Below are 23,043 nucleotides of genomic sequence, written 5' to 3' on the forward strand. Positions count from 1 at the left end.
AAACACAGCCCCCAGAAATGGACCCGTTTACAAAGTTCAGATTTCCTGAGCTGAGCTAGAAAATGTCTAGCCAGGTTGGCTGGCAAGCAGCCCAGGGAATCCTGCCCATGAACACACCCCTTCCCACTTTTTAATCTTCTCGCTTCCCCTACGTGCTCCAGCTGCCCTTCCGAGGAGACAGGTTAGCACTGGTGGTGACTGAACTGAAGGGGCTTTTTCTGGTAGAGGAGCCCTTCCTGCATCACAGGGACCATAGGCAGAGAAGCGGGAGGCGGAGACAAACATTTATAGAGTTTACTGTGTGCCAGGCACTGCTCTAAGCCTTTTCCTCATGGTCACTAACTTAACCCTTACAACACCATGACTATGACTGTCATCATTTTCCCCAACTTACTGATGAGGGATCAGAGAGAGAAGTAACTTGCCCAAGGCCACCCAGCTAGGAAGTGGCAACACCAGGATTCGAAACAAGAGAGCCTGGTCCCAGGGATGTGCCCTCTTCAGCTCTCTCCCTGGGGCCTGGAGAGTAAAGATTTCCCCTCCCACCTCCCCTGGGCACCCTGCCAGAGCCTGTGCCACCCCCGTACCTGCTGCCCTGCTCGCCGCCCCTCTGGTGGAGCAGAAGGGAAAGGAGGACTCTCCGGCCTTCTCCACCAGGGTCTTCACCAAACGGGCCGAAGGAAGAAGCCCCTCCAGAGAGGCTGCGCCCCCAGACCGGAGGCCCCGCTGAGGAGGGGACTCACCTGGCCAGCGGCGGCTGTGGTGCTGGCGGCCGCGCTCTGGCCGTGGTGCTTTCTCTGGCCGCACTGCTCCTGCGCAGGTTGGGAGACCCCTGGGCTGAGCGTCGGGGTGCCGGCCTGGAGTTCTGGGGGTCGAATTCCTCCTCAGGAATGACCTCTTCACAGCGGGCTCCGCGGAAGCCGGAGCGGCACACGCAGAGCTGGGGCCGGCTGCAGGAGCCCCTGTTCTGGCAGGGCGGCTGGCACACAGCTGGAGAGATAGGGAGAGGGTGAGGGTCGCCTGTCAGCGTCGGACAACCCATCAAAGACTGGGTGACCCGTCACACCAGCACCCCCGGCAGAACACCCAACATTGGGTTGTACATATACTGAAGTGCTCCCTTTTTGTTGTCTGTCCATCTGGGGACCTGGCCTGCTGGCGTGGCTTCCTCTTCTCTCTGCCTTTGTGTGTGCTGCTTCCCCTCCCTGGAGCTGTTTCCCTTTCCTCTCCACTTACCTAAGTGCTACTGTTCCCTCCAGGCCCCCTCCCCATCGCTGATGACCTGCCTCCAGCAACTGCTCCCTCCTCCGAACAGCTAGGACGAGTGTTCACCTTGCACAGCACTCAGGCCCTATAGGCCACCATCAGTGTGATGGGCTTGTTATGTATGTGTCTCAACTCCCTAACTAATATGGTCAGCGCCCTCAAGTGCAGCGGCTGCTCCTCACACTTCTTTGCCTCCTTAACTCCTAGCCTATGCCTAACAACGACACAATCAATATTATTTTTATTACGGCAGCTACTATCTGTTCAGCGCTACAACATGCGAGGAACTGGGCTCTGCACACACTGTCTCATTTAAGCTTAAAACAACCCTATACAGCAAGTGTGATTATGATTCTCATTTTACAAATGATGACTCTGAAGCTCGGAGAGGTTAAAAGATGTGCCTGAGGTCACCCAGCTAGGCAATGGTGGATCGAGGATCCAGTCCAGGTCTGTTTGATGGAAAAGCCCAAGCTCTTTCCACCCCACCGCCTCCCAGCAGGGCTGAACCATCTCTAAACCTTGGCCTGGAGGTGATGATGAAACAAAAGGGATCTGTTGGCTTCAAGTCAGCCACCGAATGCACCCTTGGCCTGGGAAGCTGCACGTCCCAGGTTGGCTCTGGTGGTGGAGACCACAGACCCTCAAACCCATCTCTCTCCAAAGCCCATACAGTCAATCTTAGATTGAGAGAGGATGTTTACCAGCTCCTGCATTCATTCAGTGAACATTAACCGAGGACTCACTAGGTGTTAGACTTGTGGTAAAGAGGATCCCTCTCTCAAAGAGTGTCCTGTTTCACATGGAAGCCAGGACATAGGTCATGTGATAAGTGTCGGCCAGAGCCTCTAACCCAGGCTGAGGCAAGAAAGGGAAAATCAGGGAAGGCTTCCTGGAGGTGGTGATGCTGACCAGAGACAGCAAGGATGAGTAGATTGGGCATCGTGTCAAACAAGGGCAGCCTGTCTACTCAGGGGAGAGTGGGGAAATCATAGGTCTCGCTGCAGGATTCCAACCATGAGCTAGATCCTGAGGCTAGAGCATTTTCCTCAGTGCTTGGGCATCCCTTCCTGGCAGCCCCAGGCCTCCAGGTAAGCAGACTGTGTAAGAGAATTGTAAACCTGAGCACTTCCCCAAACACAAACTGCCACCTTGGCAGGATTTTGGCCTATCACCTGGCTGCCACTCCACCTGCCCAAGCAGAGTCAGCCCCGACCTGACCACACGCCAGGCCACGGTCACCACCACCACCAGAGACACGGTCTGCTGGGGCCAGCCCTGTAGCCAAACCAGGGCCAGCGAACACTGGGGAAGCAGGTTTGCCCAGGACAGGTGTCAGCCCTGGTTTATTTTAGGGAGGGAGTAGAAAGGGAGGGCCTGAGTGGTTTCCCGTGTGGATCACAGATGCTACATCACTCCTAGCCCCTCAGATCCACATGCCTCTGCCAGCAAAGCCTGGCGTGGGTGAAGGGAAGGTCACACAGCCCCTCCCAGTCTCCGTGTCTCTTCTACCTCTGCGTGGGTGGTCCCTGCCCTTAAGACAGCCTTCAAAACTAATTTAGCTTCTGTCCTTCCCCTCCTGGGCCCCAAGGATGGCCCATCCTTGACTTCAACAGTAAGATCTTTCTCTGTCTAGAAACCCAAGGCCCCAAATCTTGCAAGCCGAGCCCATGTCTTCCTGAGACTCGCTTACTTCTGGTTCTGCCTTATTCGCCAATACATCCGCAAACATTTAGTGAGCATCCTCTCTCGGTCAGACTGGGTGTCGGGGGGTACAAAGACAACAAGGCTGGTCCCTGGGTGGAGGAAGCTCTGCCAGGCGGGAGGGTTCTCAGAATCATGGAAGCCCCTTGCCCCCAGGCACTTAGGTCCTCAATGAGGACAGGGGTTGGCAGACTTTGGTTGGTATGATGAACAGCTCACAGAAAGTGGGTGTTTGGGGGGAAACTATAAAATTGGCATTTACACATGCATGTAATATTGTGGTTGATAAAAGTTCTAAAAGGCTTTCAAACCAGCCAGACTTGTTGGCAGAAATAAACCCGTTTGGGAAGATAACCTTTCTGGACCAATCGTTTATGATACTGCACAGAGGCCAGATCTGCTAAGAAAGGTCCTCCAAGTGCTGGGTTTTCAGAGCCAGCTCTCACCAACTTCATTTGTATCTTCCTCTGAGTTGTCTCCATAAGTCTCAGCAGGAAGTGATTTCCTCACCACAGTGTTCAAGCGTTTTGTTCTGAGCCAAGCCTCTGCATTATGGGATTGGAGCATAAACTCCTCTCCTCTTTCTCCACTCCCCCAAAAGCCACCCCGCAAATGGCCCCAGATGGTGGCTCCAAGTGCCTATCTATGAAAGGCGCCATTCTTAGGACAGTGTCTACTGGTCTGCCGTGAAACAAGAAAAATAAAAACAGTTTTCTGTGTTTTTGTGATGCTATTTTTTCCCACTTAAAAAGTGTTTTTTATTTTGAGAGTATTATTGTATTACTTTTTTGGTGTTAAAATGTTCTTTTAAAATTAAAGGTGATGGCAAACGGTAGTTTGTTTTTCTAATATCCTCACTTAGCAAAAGGAAAACCTGGCTATTGTACTCTGGTACCTAAGATGTTTGGGGATATTTACTGGTGCGTGAAATCCAAAAGTTTGGAACCCTTTGGGAAGGAAGGGGGCGATAGGGGTCATGTGCCTTTCATTTAAAGGAAACTGAAGTATCAGAAAGGGGATCAGCCATCACAGAATCGCCCCACGGCAGGGGCTATTGTATAAAGCAAGGACGGAAATGCCGAGGCACCCCGGAGACGCAATTTCATGCAGTGCTGTGGGAATTTTAAGAGAGAAAATTCCCAACCATGGCAGGCTGGGCAGTCTTCATGTTTTGCTCTTGGAGCCTCATTCCTCCCATTTTCCCACAAGGGCAGAGGTCATGCCTTATACTTGAGAAATCAACACAGGATGGGGTATATGGCTTTAATGAGTCTTCCGTGATTGATGATTGGTGAGAGGTTATCAAGCATGATACCATGAGGTCCGTGTTTAGCCATCGAGGACACACCCAGCCCCTCCCTGTCAGGGGCTGGCATCCTCAGAGCCCGAAGGTGATGCTGCTTCCAGCCTCCCTGTGCCCGTTCGCCAATGCCAGCCTTTAGCCATTCATAATTTGGGCTCCACCTGAACTCTGGCTTCTCCACACTCCCCTGGCACTCTCTTTCTCACTGAGGATTGGACATGTGGAAAGTTTCAGCTTTGGGAGTTCAGCTCTGTGGAGGTAGCCGTATGCCAAAAGACAGGGGAATAAAAAGAAAACTCCCGAAATTACTTTGAAACAAGAAATAGAAGGCATCGTTCTCCCCAGCCCCCCACTCCTGGCTGTGCCCCTTCTACCTTCACTCTGCTCCAAAACAGTCAAGCAGAGGTTTGCTCAGATTTTCCAAACAAAACCCCTGCCTTTGGGAGGAGACCAAATGCAGAATGGGCATGGCTGGGGGAGAGTCTGGAAACAGCTCCCACCGTGTAGGCTGCTCCTACCATCCACTCAGAGCCCTTGCGACCAGAGACTTGGTAGCAAAAAGAACATGGGGTCGGGAGTCAGAAAGATTTGGTTTGACCCCTACCCCGCTCAGCCACATCCCAGCTGCGTGACCTTGGGCGCGTCTCATCTCACTGAGACGCCTCAACCAGTGCCTCAGCTGTCTCATCCATAAAATGGGTCTGACAATTCCTGCCTCAAAGAGTTGTGTGAGTCTCAACAGAGATCATGGAAGTACTTTGTACTCTCTAAAGCTGTGCTGTCCAATGCTGTAACCATGAGCTATATGTGGCTGTTGAAATGGAAATTGATTAAATAAAATTTAAAATTCAGTTCCTCAGTTGCACTAGACACATTTCAGGGGCTCACTAGCCACATGTGGCTCACAGCTACCATGTTGGATGGCAAGATATAGAACATTTCCACAGAAAGTTTCCCCAGAAAGTTGTATTGGACATCAATGCTAAGTTAAAAAACAAAAAAACCACACACCTAGTGGCAGAAGCAAGAGGGCTTCTGAACTTCTCTGCCATGACCTTTTTCCCAGGAAAAGACAATGACAAGGCAGGCCCTGGTTAGAGAGATGCCCCAAGCACTGTGGTGCAGAGGCAGGGCTGCTCTTCAGGTGTTAAATACAGCCCGTCCCCTCTCTACCTCCTTCCACCCCAGCCAGGTAGGGCTTTTGTCATCAGCTCTCTCTCCTGGGACCTAGAGATGCCTTCTCCCTCCGTCAATTCCATTAGGTGAGGCACCGACTTTAGGGTGGGCCCCTTAAGCCTGTGTCCTCCTCCGAGGCCTCCAGTACCAGGCCCTCCTGTCTGGGAGATGAACCTACCTTCCAGATTAGACTCTGGGCCCAGCACCCCCATACCTGAGGCTCAGCTGCTCCTCAGATTAAAGCTCCATCTTTCCTAAACTCTGTGTCAGTGGGACACTAAGGACCTCCCCACTGAGTACCTGATCCCTCCCTCAGGATGGGGCTCTGTCCCTTCCACACCCAGAGGCGTTTCTAGGCAGGACGGTCACCCACCACCCTCAGTGCTGCCCATCCCTGGGCCCACCCCTCACCTTAGACCCCTACCTGGAGGCCTCAGTTTGCCCTTGGAATTCACGTAACTGGCAGTCTACCTGTGACCCTGAGCTGTTTCTCCACAGCCTTGACCTTTGGTTTCCACAGAAAGGGGATCCTGATGTCAGAGCTCCCCGAGGCCAGGAAATCCCTCACTGGCCTTCACACACCCTCAGAATCCACTGAGGACTCATCCTCTCCACACCCAAGCTCTGCCCAGGGGCTGTGCCCCCCAAGCCCCGACCTCAGCCCCGAGCCCCCAGGCTGTGGGAGAAGTCAGGTCCTCAAGGACTCGGCCCATTCCCACCACAGCTGTGCTGGGGTCACAGCTCAGGATGGCTGGAAACAGCACTGGGGCTCAGGGGCCAGTCAAGCGCCCTGCTCCAAAATTGCAGTTGTGTTCACATAAAAGCCTTTAATGAGAGAAAGATGCCGTTCTTGGCCCCTTGTGCACGCTCTGCAGACGTTGTCTGGCAGGCCGAGAGGGCCTCTACCGTTTGGCGGCCGGAGGGGAGGAAGGAGGGTTGTGAGTCAGACCTTGGCCCCAGCCCATCAGCATGGACCGCCCTGCTAATTGCATTAACAAACACCGAGATACTGGGCCAGTTGGGGACCAGGGGCTGGGGCAGAGAGCAGCCCCAATTCCCACTGGCTCCAGCAGGCATGAGGAGGGGACCACTGGACAGGGCTCGTGGCCCGGGGCAGAGGCCTGGGTTTGCCTCTAGCTCCTGCTCTAGAGCAGATGAGTCACCTGTCCATCCCCATCACAGCCCTGAGGGCTTTGTCTGGGAGGAGGCAGGGATTTAAAGGCCTCAGTGCCAGAGAGGCAGGGGAGATGAGAGAAGATGGGGTCCTGGAGCAGCCCCCATCAGGGACAAGCCCAGGGACCCAGCCTTTTCCAGGGGAGCAGCTCCAGGGCATGGAAGACAGTTCTGTGGCTGACATGGAGCCATCCAAGCACTTCTGCAGCCACACCAGCTCCGAGCCCAGGACCCATGAAGGTTGAGAGGGAAGCAATACACCATTGCCATTTACAACTCAATGAAGGCAGGGGCAGAAGTGTGGAGGAGACAGCAGCCTTATAGTCAAAGAGACCTGCATTTGAATTCCAACCCCACGACCTCAGGCAAGTTCCTTCACCTCTGCGAGTCTCAGCGTCTAGAAAGTGGTCGTGTGCGAGTCTCAGCGTCTAGAAAGTGGTCATGTGTCCAACATTTACTGTTTGCTTAGGATGGTAAGCAAGACAGACAGTGTCTTTTTCTTCATGGAGACTCCAACTTAGAGATATTCATAAAACAAGCAAAAAAACAAGCAGAGGAAGAGAAATAGGGATATGAATGGTGGAAGAAACAATACAGGGGCTGGGATCCAGAGTAACAAGGCTGCTGGAGGCAGCTCTAGACAGAGCGGTTAGGGGGAGCTGGAAACGAAGACAGGGAGCAGCTACATAAAGAGACAGGAAAAGCAAACAGAGAGAGCAGCACGTGCAACAGCCCAGGGGCAGCACATTCCAGGAACCCAGGCTGGATCTGGTGAGTGAGGGGCTGACAGATGAGGCTGGACACACTGCCACAGGAAGGTTTCAATAGGGATGTGTTATGATCTAATTTACAGAGAAAGAACTGGAGAGAAAAGGAGACAGTGGGAGCAGTCAGCCAGCTGCAGCAGTCACCCAGGAGAGCGTGCTGGTGCCCGGGACTAGAGAAGCAGCCAGCGGGGGTGGGGGGGTGGGGGCGGGAAGCAAACAGACTCTCAAGAGATTTAGGAAGTAAAGCAAACAGGGCTCAGGGATGAACTGGATAGAAGCCTGAGCAAGAGGAGGTGTCCTGAATGGTCTGGCTTAAGCATTCACATAGATGGAGATGCCTCTGACAGGATGGGTAAGACCTGGGCAGGGATATTGGCTCAGAGGGAGGGAAACTATGCGCTCGCTTGAGACAAGTTGGGGTGGGTGTGGCGGGGAGGCATCAAGAGCAGAGGTTGAGGAGGCGGCGGGACGAAAGGAGCCTGGAGGTTGGAGCAGAGGACTGGCTGAAGATGTATATAAATCTGAGTGTCATCAGCCCAGAGACAATGTTTACATCCATAGGAATGCATTAGATCGTTCCAGGAGCAGTGCAGTGAGAAAGAAAAGAAGAGGACCCAGAACTCGGTCCTGGGAAACCCAGTGTTTAGTAGCGGGCAGAGGAGAAGCAGTAGCCAGGGACACAGGAGGGGCCAGGACAGAGCATGATGTGATGGCCACTCACAGGGTGAAGGGAGTTGAAGGGTTTAGCGTGGTCCCTGGTACAGAGTGAGCATGGCCACTCTTACTGTTGCGTGTGAATTGTCTGGCACAGTGTCTACTGGTACTCAATAATGTTCTGCTTGCTTCATATGGCCCCCTCTTTGTGTGGGGGATTTAGAAGATCTGGGGAAAGTCCTGAGGCAGCCCAACATCAAGATGTTAGGTAGAGGGCTTCCCTGGTGGTGCAGTGGTTGAGAATCTGCCTGCCAATGCAGGGGACACGGGTTTGAGCCCTGGTCTGGGAAGATCCCACATGCCGCAGAGCAACTAGGCCCGGGAGCCACAACTACTGAGCCTGCGCATCTGGAGCTTGTGCTCCACAGCAAGAGAGGCCGCGACAGTGAGAGGCCCGCGTGCCGCGATGAAGAGTGGGCCTCGCTCGCCGCAACTAGAGAAAGCCCACACACAGAAACAAAGACCCAACACAGCCAAAAATAAATAAATAAATAAATTTTAAAAAAGAACTTGGCTTTAAAAAAAAAAAGATGTCAGGTAGAAAAGGAGAAGCCAAACAAGGAGGTGAGAGGAGGCAGCTGAGAATGGCAGAAGAAAACCTCCAGGTCACCTGTGAAATCATTCACCCACTCAGTGCTTTAACAAACGTGTATCAAATAGGCACTCTGCTGGTATCAACAGGATACAGTCCCTGGCTTCAGGATCCCCTGGATAAAAGCATCTCCTAAATACTCCTTTAAGCAAAAAGCCTTGGGGGCATACACCTGCTTACCAAAAAGATCTAAGGTACCTCTACATGGTCAGGGGAGAGATGGGCAGTGTCTCTTGCTAGGTCTGTACCCTTCATGTTAGTTGGGTCTCCACTGAAGTCATGTGATTATTCCCCTTAACACCTTCCACTTTCCTCTCCCCCACTGCCACCAACTACTGAGTTTCATCGGATGGTTCATCCAGAGATGAGCCATATGTAGACTCAAGCCTCTGGCTCCTGGCAGTTCCTAACCAGTCAGTAAAGAACCTGCAAATCCCACCCCTGCCCTGACCCTTTTCCCCAACATTTGTTCAGCACTTACCATTATGAGGTCGATTTCTTTGCATACATCTCCTCTGTAGATTCTTAGAACTACTACAGGTGCTATTCTGATCCTCATTTGACATACGGAGAGATTGAGGCCTAGAGCAGTCCAGCAATGTGCCTGAGGTCACCGTGCTAGTAAATGATGGAGCAAGGGTTTGAACTCGGGGACTCTGGCTCCAGAGTTGGGTGGCTATAGTCTTGCCCTTTGGGATGGGGTCATTTACAGGGCTGGGATGGGTGGGCCAGGGGAACTCCCTCAGGGAAGCCCAGGAGAAGCCCAGATCAGGAGGGATGAGGGTCTTCACAGCACTGAGATGTGGCCCAGAGGCATGTGGTTCTAATGGCCCCATGCGCACACAGGCTTGGGACTAAAAGGCAAGCACAAATGCCTAGGCCATTCCAGGGTCTCCCGGCACCGTGGGGAGTTTTCCAAAAGGGCTGATGAATCCGGGGCAGCAGAAGGGGACTTCTCTGCACAGGCCTGGGAAAGGCCCCGTGTCATTCAGTACATTCTTGTTGAGCCTTTACCTTGTATCCGGTGAACACTTGCCACTGTGCTGCACGGTGTGGGCTGTTAGACACAGTCCCTGCTCGCAACACCAAGGCCAGACATGTACAGAACACACAGAACGTGCCAGGCCTTGAACTAAACACTTGCCCTAAGTTATCTCATTTGTTCCTCAGAATTCTCTGAGGCAGGGACTAATATTAGTCATATCTCACAGGAAAAGAAACTGAGGCACAGAGAGCTTGAGCATCTTGCCCAGGGTCCTGTAGCTAAGTGATGGAGTCGGCATTGAAACCCAGGCAGGCAGCACCTGGATCTAGGTTAAAATAACAACTAAACTTACCATGTTCCAGGCTCTCTACACACACGTGCTCGTTTCCCAGGAGCACGGTGTTAAGCCCTATCCTCTGGAGCAGGCTACCTGGACTCACACCCAGGCTCTACTGATTGCCAGCTGCGTGACTTGGACAAATAGTTAACCTCATCTGTAAATGGGGATAAAGATCAAATCTAGCTTACAGGGTTGTTGTGAGGATGAAAAATTAATAATAAAGTTCTGACACACAGAACACACTGTAAGAGCTACGGTGTGTTATTATTATTAATTCTCAAAAACAGCTCTATAAAGATTGTTATACCCACTTAACAGGTGAGGCACTGTGGCTGGAAGAGGGCCAGGCACTTGCCTGAGGACACAGAGCTGGGATTCAAACCCATGACTCCTTGAATCTGGCACCAGAATCTAAAGCACATGCTCTTAACTTGGAGCCTTACTGCTGTGGGGGAGGGGAAGATGGTAATCCACCTAGCCCCCTCCCCAATAGCCTTCTCCCCAGAACAGCCCCAGCCCCCATGCATCTAAGCTGAGATAAAACAAGAAGCCAAAGAATTCTTCAAATCCTCTTCCCCAGTGTGAGCCTTCAGAAGCCTCCCAAAGGCTGTGTGTGCATTGGGGCAAGCCAGTCTGGGAAGACTGGACAGTCTTCCAACCAAAGGCCCTAACTGTAAACAGGACCCTGCCACCCCACACCCTACATTGCTTCCCCTCAGCTGAGCGGGCTGGCAGGCCCCAGTCAGCTGCCTCCACAAATACGTAAACACACAAATTGTGTGGCAGAGCTGGCAAAGCCACAGAAGGAAAGGCAGATACCAAAACCAGAGGAGGAGATGGGGGCACAGCTCCAGAGCCCTCCAGGGTGCAGAGAGCAGCTGGGCTTCTAGCAGTGGACACCTGCAGACACAGTGGGTCCCCAAGGTCCAGTGACTGCACAGGGATGAAGAAAGGGGCCTGCCAAGGAGATGGCTGGTATGTTACAGCAACCTAGGAGTCTGTGAGAGGGGGCAAGTGGGGGTCGGGGGTGGCCCAGGGGACAAAGGCCATCACTCGCTATGCAGGGGCAGTGGGTTGGACCTACAGATATCTGGGAGAGACCAGGGGATGGATTGAGTCCCCACACTGTTCTGGGACTAGACTTTATTCTTGGCAGTTGGGGGGATGTCACACACCCCTCCCTGTCACCACCCCCGCCGCGGCCAGGCCAGGAGAGGCACCCCACGTGTGGGAAACCACTAGGCCAGAGTCATGAGCATTCCCCGGCGTTGGCAGCCTCTGCTCCAGCCAGAAGGGCAGCTGTGGGGAGGGGATAGGGAGACGCAAACCACGGGGGAAGCAGGAGAGCCAGCTGACAGGGCGTGGAACCAAGAGCCCCATATTTGACAGAGCTCTGGACCTAGCCATCCAGGGCCAACACCCCACTGCCCACGTGGTTCTCATCAAGCTCATTAGCAGCAAAACAGCAACAAGCAAACAGCGCTGGGCCCAGCTAATTAGCACACAGGCCTTCAGTGCACAAGCCAGCTTCGTGTGGGAAAGGCTAACGCCCAGTGGCAATTCCTCTAGGAGCGCTGCCAGCCTGTGTGCCAGGGCCACAGGTATGACCAGGGGAGCAGCGGAGGGCCGGGGAGAGAAACAATGGGGCTGAGGCCCCCCGGGGTGGAGTGGATACTGACAGCAGGCTGGAGCAGCACCCCCAGATCAGGGCACGAGGGTGCACACACACGTCAATTCTGACAATCTGCAGACTCACCCAACCTCGAGTTTCCAGTGTTGAAACTCCAGATTGGCAGAGAATGATGCTGGAAAGTCATGAGAAAGTTAGGAAACTGAGAACCTTCAGGGCCGAAGGGCCAGAGCGAGGCCCATGCCCAGACCCCTCGGGCAGCTGTGGACAAGCCCACCTGCCCTGAAGCCACCCTCTGCAACTTCAACGCAAACCTCAGCAATACTCTCTGCTAACCTCAGTAGAACTTATGGGCTCTGCTCTTCATCTCCAGCCCCTGATCCCACCCGGGCCTCAGCTCCAGGACTCGGAGTACGACTGTCTCCTCGGGCACATTCCCTAACCAAACTGAGCCTCGGTTTCCTCCACTATAAGTAGGATAGATGATCAGTCAATACTCATGTTATAGGACTGGGAGACAACTAAGATGATGTATGTGAAGAGCTCAGTGCAGCGTTGGGTGTATAGTAAATCCTCGGCTGTTAGCGAGTAGTAGTAGTCGTCATCGTTATGGGAGTAACGGTGGAAGCAGTGGCAGCAGCAGCTGTAGTGGTAGTGATGGTAGAGGTGATGGTGGTAGTAGTAATAGGAGGTAGAGGAGGAGTAAAAAAGGAAACAGTGGTACACGGCCATCCCCGGTTCACAGACGCAGGAAGTGACGTGAGATACCCGGCAGCAGAGTGTGGGGATTAAGAAGAGGGACCCTTGGGCTTCCCCGGTGGCGCAGTGGTTGGGAGTCCGCCTGCCGACGCAGGGGACGCGGGTTCGCGCCCCGGTCCGGGAGGATCCCACATGCCGCGGAGCGGCTGGGCCCGTGAGCGATGGCCGCTGAGCCTGCGCGTCCGGAGCCTGTGCTCCGCAACGGGAGAGGCCACGACAGTGAGAGGCCCGCGTACCGCAAAAAAAAAAAAAAAAAAAAAAAAAAAAGAGGGACCCTAGAGTCAGGTTACCTGAGTTCATATCCTGCCATTTCTAGGCCATGTGACCTTGAGCACGTGACTTGTCTGTGCCCCAGTTTCCTCACCTGCCAAAAGGTGAGTGGCTCTCCCCGCCCCACAGGACGTGTGAAGTGAGTCTTGCACAGAGCGAGTGCTGCATAGCTACTGGCTCTCGTGTTGCTGTCACCTCCTCCGAGGGTGCCGTCAGTGGAGGCTAGGGCACAGAGCCCGGCTCTTCCTACCTCACTCCTTGGTCTCCACATAACTAAGATGACTACCCTCTTTTTTCTCATCTGGGCCAGCCTGCCAGGCTTTGGAGTGGTTGAAAGGAAGACTGCTCCAGACACAGGATCAAAGCCTCATCTGACCGTCCTGGTAGGGTGCCCACCAGGGGCCAGGGGCCAGAGCAGAGGTGGACTCCCCTAGCACGGCGCTGGGAGTGGTCCCCCCAGGAATGTGTGATGCAGAGGCTCTGGGGCCAGGTGTGTTCCGCAGACCACAGGGGTATGTGAGCACCACAAGGCAAGTTGGGGAGGAGCCCCAACACAGTGGAGCAGCAGGTGGGGAATACAGGAAACTTTACAAACAAGAGAGGGGATTTTATTTGAAAAGTCATCTTCAGTTGGAGCCTTTTTTTTTTTTCGCCATGCCATGCAGCTTGCGGGATCTTAGTTCCCCAACCAGGGATTGAACCCAGGCCCTTGGCAATGAAAGCGCCCGTCCTAACCACCAGACCACCAGGGAATGCCCTGGAGGCATTTTTCAATCTCCTCTCTTCCACTGCCTCCCCCCTGGAAAGGGGCTACCTGCTCAGCAGGCAGATCGGGGAAGACACTTGTGCTCCCCGCACAGATTCTGGAGTCCCCAAGCCCCGCCCAGCTCAAGGAAGAGAGAGGGAGAGGATGGATGCAGTGGAGGCACTCACGTTTGATACAGTGGTTGGTACTGTTTGCTGTTGTCCATCCTGGGCAGCACTGTCCCCCGCAGACATTCCTCCTGCGGGGTCACCAAAGCAGGGTCAGCATAGCTGCTCAGAGCGGGACTATTCACAGAGCCCTACTGATGGTCCCACCCTCTACAGGCAGGGCCTGGGGGAACTCTGCCAGGCCGGGCACTGTCCCCCTTCTCTAGGGAGGCCACGTGGCCCATGGGTGGGCGCTTTGGGATCCTTCACATCTAAGATTGAATCCTGACTCTGCCATTCTCTGCACGAGCTCGGGAAGCCTCATTCTTTTCATCTGTACAATGGAGATAATAATACCTGTTTAATGTTGTTGTGAGGATTAAATGAGATAGGACAATAGCCCCGACACACTGGCACAGGGATCACGAAGATGATCAAAAAGCCAGTTCAGAGTGGCTCAGTCGCTTTCCAAGACTAAACAATAAGTAAATGTCAGAGCCAGATTCAAACCTCAGTTGACCCAACTCTAAGTCACGCTCCAGCTCTGCATGGCCTCTCACCAAAAAATTATCACCATGGCCCTTGCCAACAAATGCTGATAATCCAAGGGAAGCTGGAAAACATACCCAAAACAGTCTTAAGGACATACATGTGCATCACCTGCCAACACATGCACACTGGGAGGAGCCTTAGCCCTCTGGCAGGCTGGTGCACGGTCAGACGGAGCACTGGCTGGGACAGAAGGAGCCGGAGCTCCAGAATTTCTCTTTAAGAGGAGCTGAGGAAGTGGCAAGCTGGTAGGAAGATGGGGCTGGGGACTCGGGATAAGCTGCACTGCACGGTGAGCACACTTTTTACTTGGGCATGCTGATGCAACTTACTCGGTGGGAGATAGCCCTTCCCCCAGCTACTCCTTGGGGCTGGCACCGAGACACCTGCAGGAGACACTGACCAGCAGTTGCCACCAGGGCCATTCACCTAACTCACCCAAACTCTGCCCTCAGGTGTGGAGTGCAGCACCACTATCCTTCACCCACCCTGACCATCAATCTAAAACCCAAATGCCCGGACAGAGGTGACTTCCCGAGAAGGGCTCTATCTGGAGAAGACCTCTGGGGCCCTGACTTCTCAGCTCAGGCTGGGCCTGGCTTTGCTTCACAGACCCCATCATTACCATCAGAAATTCTCTACTGAGCACTTGCTGAAGCTCAGGGCAAGCGGGGCAGCAGAGGTACGGAGCCCAAGAGTGGGGTAAAGGACAGACCAGGGGGCCCTTCCTGTGACCTTCGTGGCCGGCGTGGTGAGTATCTGGTCCCACTTAGGAGTTTGTTTGACATTTGTGTGGCCCCCAAAGCTCGTGTGGTTTTTGAAACCTTACGAAACATTCAAAATAAATTCCTTCAGCTTGAAAAAGCTGAGGCCCATTCCTGGCCCTTTGGCCCAAAGCTGTGGGGAGCTGCCTCCCAGGGAGGCCCCATAATGCCCTCCCACCCAAGGGCTGTGCCATTTCAGCCACCTCGAAGCCCCTCTGCACCGCTGCCTTCATCGGCTTCCTGGCTCCCGAAGGCCTATTCCCCATCAGGGCCCAAGTCACTGGGTTCTGGGGAAGGGGCTGGTCCTCACAGCCAGGGCTTCTGAGTGTGTGCCCTGGTGGGAGGGGGGACTACCCACTCATTGGTGAGTCATTACCCCCTCTGGTGGTGGCAAGGCCTCTTAGAGGCCTGAGAGGTCTTTGAGAAGGAAGCAGACAGCATGCCCTGGGAGTTTTCTAAAAACTAGGGTCTGTGGGAGTCCAGAGAGCACGGACTGAGGGGCCCACCTGGCTGAGAGGTCATGGCGTGGAGCCCAGCTCAAGGAGGCCCCCCTGAGCCTGCTGGTACCCTAGATGCCTTCAGAATGGCTACGGAGCTGACTGTAGGAAGGCAGCAGCTCGGCATGCCCTGCCTGACCACGGTAGAGCCCTCAAGGCCGTCAGGGCCACAGTGAGAGCTGGTCAGAATCAAAGCTGCCAAGCAGGGGGGCAGGGCTTGGCAAAGCGGGCACTCAAGAGGGATACAGGAGCCCAGCCAGAGTCTTGGGTACAGGCTCAGGGAGGTGCCCGATGGAAGATGACCATTCCGTGAGCTCTGGCTATCTGGAGAGAGCAAATGAGCCTGACTAGCTGGGGCCAATGACTCAGTGGCTCTGAGTCTCTGGAAGATACGACTCAGAGATTATGTAAGCCCAGCCTTCCAGGCCACACCACTCAGCAAACATTAGCCCAGTATCCAACATCATTGCCCAACCCATCTGGCTAAGAGCCTAGGACAGCTGCTGCTCCACCTGGAACAAATCTGGTCATACTGGTCCTTTGTTATAGATGCCTCAAGGCTCTCCACTGGCCTCTACAAAGCCAACCGGACCCCTCCTGCCTGTGGAATATAATTGACCCCCTTGCCCCCTTATCTCCATGGCCACCTACAACCAGAACTATGATCCTCCAGATATACGAAGTTTGTTGTCCCCCAGCTGCACTGTATGTGGGCACATTTTGATGCCTTTGCTTGAGCTGCTCTCCCTGCCTAGACTGCCTTCCCTCTCTTCTTTGCCGACTGAGATCCGTGGCACGCTCCAAGACTTCCAGATCAAACGTCACCTCCTTTGTGTAAAGCCTCCCCTGCCATCTACCCAGCCTTCCCCATTCCCCAGCCGCCACACCATTTAGCACTGATTACCTCAGGCTGTTGGTGTATGTCTCTGTCTCGAGTACCTTGAGGGCTCTTTCTTATTCCTCTTGGTGCCCCTAGAGTCTAACATAGTGGCTGACATGTGGTGTACTTTTAATACCTCTTTGTTTCACTTAATCCAATGTTTCCCAACACACTTCTGGTAGGAAAGGAAGTGTGACGTTTCCATAACCACAACATGCGGCAATGCTGAATCACACAGCGAGAAAGTGATTCCCTTTTCAGTGATCGTTCTAGTGTGATTAGACCAGAGGGAAAAAATCTCTGTCGGAGGTTGGGTCTTCACGCCAGGTTCTCTCTCCAGCCCTTGCCAATTGCCATTTCCAGTAGGGAGGACTACAGGGCTGAACTTCCTATGATAATGGTATTTGACTAGACTTTGAGAACATTTTGTTTTCATTTCAGTTTTCCTACAGTTTTCTCCTTATGACAAGCGGTGCTATTTTCAGCTTATGAAAGTGACACAAAGTGTCCTTGAAAATGGATTTATTTATGTAGAAAAATGCCAAGCACTGTTTGTAATACCAAAATATGTAACTCATCTAAGTGTCCAAAAACAGAAGGATGGATAAATAAACTGCGCTATATTCAGACAATGACATAATGACCAACAATTAAAATGAATAAACTTGGACTGATTATATTAATGTAGTTAAATTTGAAACATCTAATGAGGATTGGAAAAGCAAATTTTAGAGGGATAATGCAGCGTAGCACCACTTATCTACGTTTAAAATATGCAAAACAATATTGCGTATGTTATGGATGCATGCATCTATAAAAACCTAGATTGGAATCACGGGTAAATTCAAGGTGGTGGTTAACTCTGGGGAGAGAGGGAGACAAATTTATAGACGATATTTCGACTAAAAAAATCAGAAGCAAAATAGGCCCGAATATTAAGGTTTGAAAAAGCTGGATTGTTAGTTGTATTATTTCCAATACTTTTTGTAGGTTTGTATAAAACTTCATAATATAAAATACTTAAAAATAAATAAAACACAAAATCCTGTTATTTTAACAGTTTATAAATTTAAGAAAATAATAGAACAAGGAGGAAAAGATAGAGGAAAATATTATTAAGGTGGTATGCTGTGAGGCTAAGCTTAAGAAACACTGAATGCTGGGGAACAATGGCTTAAAAAGTCCCCTGTGGACTGTGAATTTCAACAGTGCAAGAATTTTCTGCTCTGGTTACACTGGGTCCCAGACACCTAGCACTGTGCCTGGCGCACACTTAAAATCTTCATTATGCGCAATAAAACCCCACTACATTGCAAGTTCCACGGAGACAGAGGCTGTCTTGGCCACTGCTGTATCCCCATGGTCCAGCAAAGTGCCGGGCATAGAGGAGACCTTCCAAACGTTTGTTGAATGAAGAATCCCCAGTAGTGGTGATGCAATTCCAAGCTTTACCAGCAGGTGGCACTTAGTCCTTGGCCCTGAGCAATTCACAAGGCAACTGCCAGAGAGGCCAGCCTGGCCAGAAGCCAGGAGCGAGAATGGACTTGGGGAGAGGAAGCCGATGGACAAGATTGCCGCTCAGCCCCTCCCCAGATGACTTGGAGTGGCTATAGCTGCAGTGCCAGAGGAACCCACCCTTTATCAAAGCTGCAGAAAATAATCTGGGGGAGGAGCCACCCCAGCGTGTGATGTGATGTGTGCACCTGTATATGGCAAGTGATTGTGGGTGGCACCCAGCCCAGGTCCTTACACACCTGTGTACATCTACCAGCCTTATCACGGTGACAATCTGCTTTGCTCATCACCACCTCATTTCACAGCTGTGAAGAGTGCACCCTCCCACCCCCACTCCACTATCCCATCTCCCCCCAACTCCCACCCGAATGCTGACAGTATAAGCTCCTCCATGATCTGGCTCAGCCTATGCCTCCAGCCTCAGCCCTGTGGCTCCCCTACTCCAGGGTGCAGTCCTGCCCCTAGGCCAGTGCCAACAGTGAAAAGCCCTTGTCTTTGGGCAGTGCTACAACTCGGGACCCCACTCCTGCCACTTCCCCTCTGCTTCCCCGCATGCTGCCCATCGAACCCCAGGGCCTCCTTCTCCTCCAGGCTCGTCAGCCACAACCGTCCATTCCTTTATGCTTAACATGAAGCTTCTGGAACTAGAAAGCATGTTCACCAGTGCCTATCTGTCCATTTCTCCAATTCGATTTGAAGTAATTGAGTTGCCCTCCTGGCAGGAACAATGTCTTTGTCTCGGGGCCCCATCCCCTATCCCAGGCCCTGCACACTTGCTCTTAAGAAGTATGTATTCACTTGCACAGGCCATTACCACCCACTGACTGATCCTCTGTGTAAGCGACTTGGCAGTGCTTGGGTCTACTCTGTCTGCCTTAAGCTGGTCCTTCCAAGGGCAGCGGGGAATTCATTCACTCACTCAACAGATACTTAACAAGCAGCAACTATATACGAGCACTGTTCTAGGCACCGGTGACACAGCAATGCACAAAACAAAGCCTCTCTTTTCATAGAGCTTACATTAGCGTGGGCTGGGAGACCAGACCATAAACGCAGAAACAGAAACATAATATGTCCAATGGGAATAAGTGCTATGAAGAAACGTAGAGCAGGGTGAAGGAAGAGAGAGGGCGGGGCAGGAGTAGTCAGGAAGGTCTCTCTAAGCAGAGAAATACAGGAGAAGAGTGCTGCAGCCTAGGAAAACAGTGAGTGGAGAGGCAGTAAGAACATCCTCGGGAGTAGAACAGGGGTTGCAGTGTCCTTCAGGCTATGAGCCAGGGGACTGAACCCAACTGGCAAATAGGGCCCAAGCCGAGAAGGGCTGCCAGCTTCCTTCCCAGCCTCCCCGATGGTGTCCCCACGCATCCCCACACTGCCCGGGCCTCCAGTGCCCTCCATTCTGGAGACACCTGTCATACTCAGGCAAGACTGAGCCTCCCGCAGCCATGAGGATCTTCAGCGGGGCCGGGGGTTACTGGGGAACCTCTCCCACGCTGCGAGGGAGCCCCCGGCACGCAGCTGGTAGTCTCAGGGTAGGGGGGAGACTTAGCCCTGCAAAGTGCACGAGTCGCGCTGACACCTAGCTGCATAGGGGCACACACAGACCCACTCCCCCACGGACCCACAGTGCCACAGCCACATCGCGAGCAGGCTTCCTGCCCAAAGTGCCCCCGATCCCATGCCCACTTCCACGTCCAGTCGTCCGCGGGCCCAGGCCGACCTCTGCCGCAACCCACAGACTCGTTCCCCCCGCAGGCTTTGCTGCCAGCCTCCTTCCTGGAGATGCATCTGCCCTTGCGCTCTGGAGCCCCCGACGTCCTCCACCCACCCGCGCTCTAAGCCCGCTCAACTTCCCCTGGGCCTCAAGCGCGTGGAACGCCCACCCCGCTGCCCTCTCCCCGGTCCCTTTCAGATCCCCGCACCGCTACGGGCGTCAGCAGGCACCGGTTGGAGGCGGGAGGGAGGAGAGCGGGCGAATGCCCTGGCGCCTTGGGAAAGGATTAACGTCGGGTCTGGGCGAGCTGGTACGAAAGGGTGTGGATGATGTTTCTCTTTCCTCTCAACTCTTTGAGAGTGGGTCAGATGGAGCCCCAGCTCCGGGGCCTCGGTCTGTTCCTCCGCAGTACTGAGGACAGAGGGACGAAAGGCAGAGCCCGGCGCCCTGTCCTCTAGCCAGCACATCCCTCCACGAACGAGCGTACGGGAGACCGGCCCTCGCTCCCCCAGCCCCCATGCTTCCCTCTCCAGTGCTCACCCCGTTAGCCGCCCTCGCGCAGCCCGCGGCCGCTGCGCGGTCCCGAGGCGCGGGAGAGCCGGGGGGGCCTGGGCCCGGGGTGCGGACTGCTGCTGGCTCAGGGGCCGGCTTCTCCAGGTCTGCGCAGGTGGCTGGACTCGCCGCGGCTGCTGCGCGCGGGGCGGCCTCCTGGCCTCCGCCTCGGCGGGCCTGCTGGGGCTCCCCCAGCCAGGTTGGGTCCGCTCCGCGGGCGGCAAACCCGGAACGGGCACGTTCTGCTCCCGGAACAGACTGTACACCTTGGCTGTAGCCGCTGCGGGGTGGCTGCCCCCGGGGCGCCGCAGCCGACTCGCGTCCCTTCCAGCCGGCTCGTATCTGCCCAACGAGTCCCTCTGAGCATGACCCATGCCCACGAAGAGAGCCAGGGTGAGAGGCAAGAAGCTCCTCCAGGGGTTCCGAAGGACGCGCCCGGGGCAGCGGGTTGTGGTTGGGGGCCTCATGGCGCCGGGGCGCCCGGAAAGCGGCGCGCGCGGGTAACTGTCCCGGGGCTCGCGGTCTGTGCGCCCGGCCGCCCTCTGGCTGCGCTCCGGTCCCCTCTCGGTGGCCCGCCTCTCCCCGTCTAGGGGGCCCCGAATCAGACTGCGGGCCAGGCTCTCCGTGGAGCGAGGGCCAGGCTGCGGGAGCGGCCCGGGGCTGCGTGCAATGAGCCCGGCGGCCGCGCTCCGTCTCTAGCTGGGTGGGCACCGCTGTCGCCCCGCCGCGCCTTCTCCCCGTCACTGTAGCCTTCTGAATGGGAACCGGAGGGTTTTATTTTTGGAAACCTCCCCCCGATTTTTCGTCTCTTTTATCCACACCGTGCCCCCTCCTCGGAGGGACAGCTCAGCCCCCTCATTACGGGAGAGGGAGAGAGGAATTCCAGCAACACCCACTTTGGCACTGGGAAGCGAGCGGGCGGCGAGGGGTGTTAACCCGTGAGGAGCTGGGGGCGACGCAGGGTCGGCCCGAGGGCTAGTAGGCGAGATGACGCCTGCCGGGACAGGGGCACCCAAGCCACCTTTCTCTTGTCCTGGGCAAACTGAACTGCTGACCTGTCCAGAGTTTATCTCCCGCCCCTAACCTCAGGGACAAACTCCCTGTTCGATGACCAAGGCTGCAGCCTCGAAGGTCTGAAGGAGGTCAGGAGAGGTACGAAGAAGGGCATGACAGAGACAGGACCCAAAGGCCGGGCCCCGGGCCCTTCGCTTCCCGCCCGAGCCACTGGGGGCGTCGGCCGGGGTTGCGGCTAGAGCTGGGACAGCACGGGGCAGCTCGCCTGCCTCCGCCGCCGTGGGACGCGGGAGCGCTGGAAGGTCCCCTGGGGGCGCGCGCCCTCTAGTGGACTAGGCCGCGTCCTTGGCTATCCTGCGGCCGGCAGAGACCTGTCGCTGCCAGCCGCCTTAGCTCCTTGATCTTCATCCCCTTCCTGCTGCGTCAGGATCGAGCCTAGGCCTGAGGCGTTGATGGCGGCGGATCCTACAAGAGGTGTCTTCTCTTCCACAGGGGAATAAACATGGAGGATCTGGAATAAGGTCACTCAAGGAGACAGCGTGTGTCCAAGAAGTGAATGAAATCCAGTCCTCCAGCCTGCGGCTCAGATCCATTTCCTAGATTCCCATCCAGCCCCTCACTCCCTTGGGATTCGATGAGCTTCTGATTGATGCAGTGAGTGTGCTCACATCTTCTTGTGTTGGCAGGGAGAGGGCAGGGGTGCTAGAATGCCAACGGCCACCCATCTTAGTACCCCCAACAGCCAGCTCATCACTCACACCATGGTCCCCTGCCCTAAAGTCTAAAGGCCTGGCAACCATGGCTGCCTCCCCCAAGCACCCTGCCCCGCCCCTGCATTTCTGCAGCCTACTGCTTCCTGGAGAGGCAGAGGGACCGAGCAGGCAGGAAGACACCAGTTTATAAGGACCCACACCACACAAAGGACAGACCCAGTCTAATGTTGAAAACAGCCTCAACTCCTGACCTTGGCCTCCAAAGCCCTGCAGGACTGGCCCCCTCTCTGATCTATCCCACCTCTTGCTGGGGCACTCTCCACACCGCAGCTGCACTGGCCTCCTCTCTACTCCTTGAACAGGCTAAGTTCATGCCCACTTCCCTCTCCCCGAAACACTCATCTCCAGGATGTTTTACAGGACACGCTCATCACTTCACCTCTCAGCTCAAACATCACCCCCTGGAGAGGCCGTCCCTGACCCCCCAACCTAGAGCAGTCTTCCCACTCCCAAGTCATCACCTTCTAATACATCACCCTGTTTCACCTTCATTGCTCTAGAGTAGTTGAAATTGTTTGTTTACCCGTATAACTGATTTATTGAATGGGCTGAACCTGAAGAGGAACAATCAGGAAACAGCTCTATGTTTCTCCTCTCACTGCCTTCAACCATATTATGGTGAATTTCTCTTCTCCACCCTTAATGGCATCTCAAGCAGAGTCCTTGGCTTGCCCATCGCCGTTAGTCACAAGAACAGTTTCGTTTCCATAATTAAGACCAATTTCCAGGCACTAAAAAGCCTGGTTCTGTCCAAATCAAAACCTCATCCAATTTAATCAATCTCGTATCCAATTTAATACCCCTCCTCTCCCTCCACAGGCCTGTCCCCTGGCTCAAGATCATGTACTAGGGAGAGTGGGGTGTGGTCTGATTTTCTGACCTTCCTTTTCTGCTGTGGCTCCTCCACATCAGGGTTGGGGGAGAGGTGTTAGGGGGAAAATGGTAAAGTCCTGTGTGACAGGTGCCCTTGGCTGACAGGTGCCAAGCTCTGGCTCTTTCATGGGCACATTTGTGGGTTCTTGGGAAGCTCTCTGCATGATCTCCACCCTGCACTACCATGGCAAGGCACTCTCTGGACAATTTCCCTGTGTCCCCTACCCCCCATGGGACTTTCCTGTCCATGCCAGCAAACCAGTGGTGAGCTGGCTGCATCTCTTCCTGCTATAAGGGCCACTCCAGCGAGTCTCCATGGTC

The 23,043-nt window shown here is 54.3% G+C and overlaps 1 protein-coding gene and 1 long non-coding RNA gene across 2 annotated transcripts in view; one reads left to right on the plus strand and one right to left on the minus strand.

The window, feature by feature from the left end:
- Positions 1 to 20,753, minus strand: part of LTBP2 (latent transforming growth factor beta binding protein 2) — a 99,596-nt gene extending 78,843 nt beyond the window's left edge. Inside the window, exons 1-3 of the mRNA XM_089907953.1 lie at positions 20,051 to 20,753; positions 13,613 to 13,683; positions 744 to 990 (exon numbers count right to left, since the gene is read on the minus strand). Of these exons, the coding sequence (XP_089764079.1) occupies positions 744 to 990; positions 13,613 to 13,683; positions 20,051 to 20,529 (797 nt within the window). The 5' untranslated portion in view covers positions 20,530 to 20,753. The remainder of the gene's footprint in view (positions 1 to 743; positions 991 to 13,612; positions 13,684 to 20,050) is intronic.
- LOC149750327 (uncharacterized) lies at positions 19,782 to 22,338 on the plus strand. Its single transcript, XR_016392218.1, has 2 exons — positions 19,782 to 20,455; positions 21,569 to 22,338. It is a non-coding gene; the product is annotated as an uncharacterized LOC149750327 (long non-coding RNA).
- Positions 22,339 to 23,043: the final 705 nt, after the last annotated feature.

Source organism: Delphinapterus leucas, chromosome 2 (assembly GCF_059928025.1).
Source record: "Delphinapterus leucas isolate spDelLeu-1000000601 "Yukka" chromosome 2, BTC_Dleu_Yukka2, whole genome shotgun sequence".
Taxonomy (NCBI): Eukaryota; Metazoa; Chordata; class Mammalia; order Artiodactyla; family Monodontidae; genus Delphinapterus; species Delphinapterus leucas.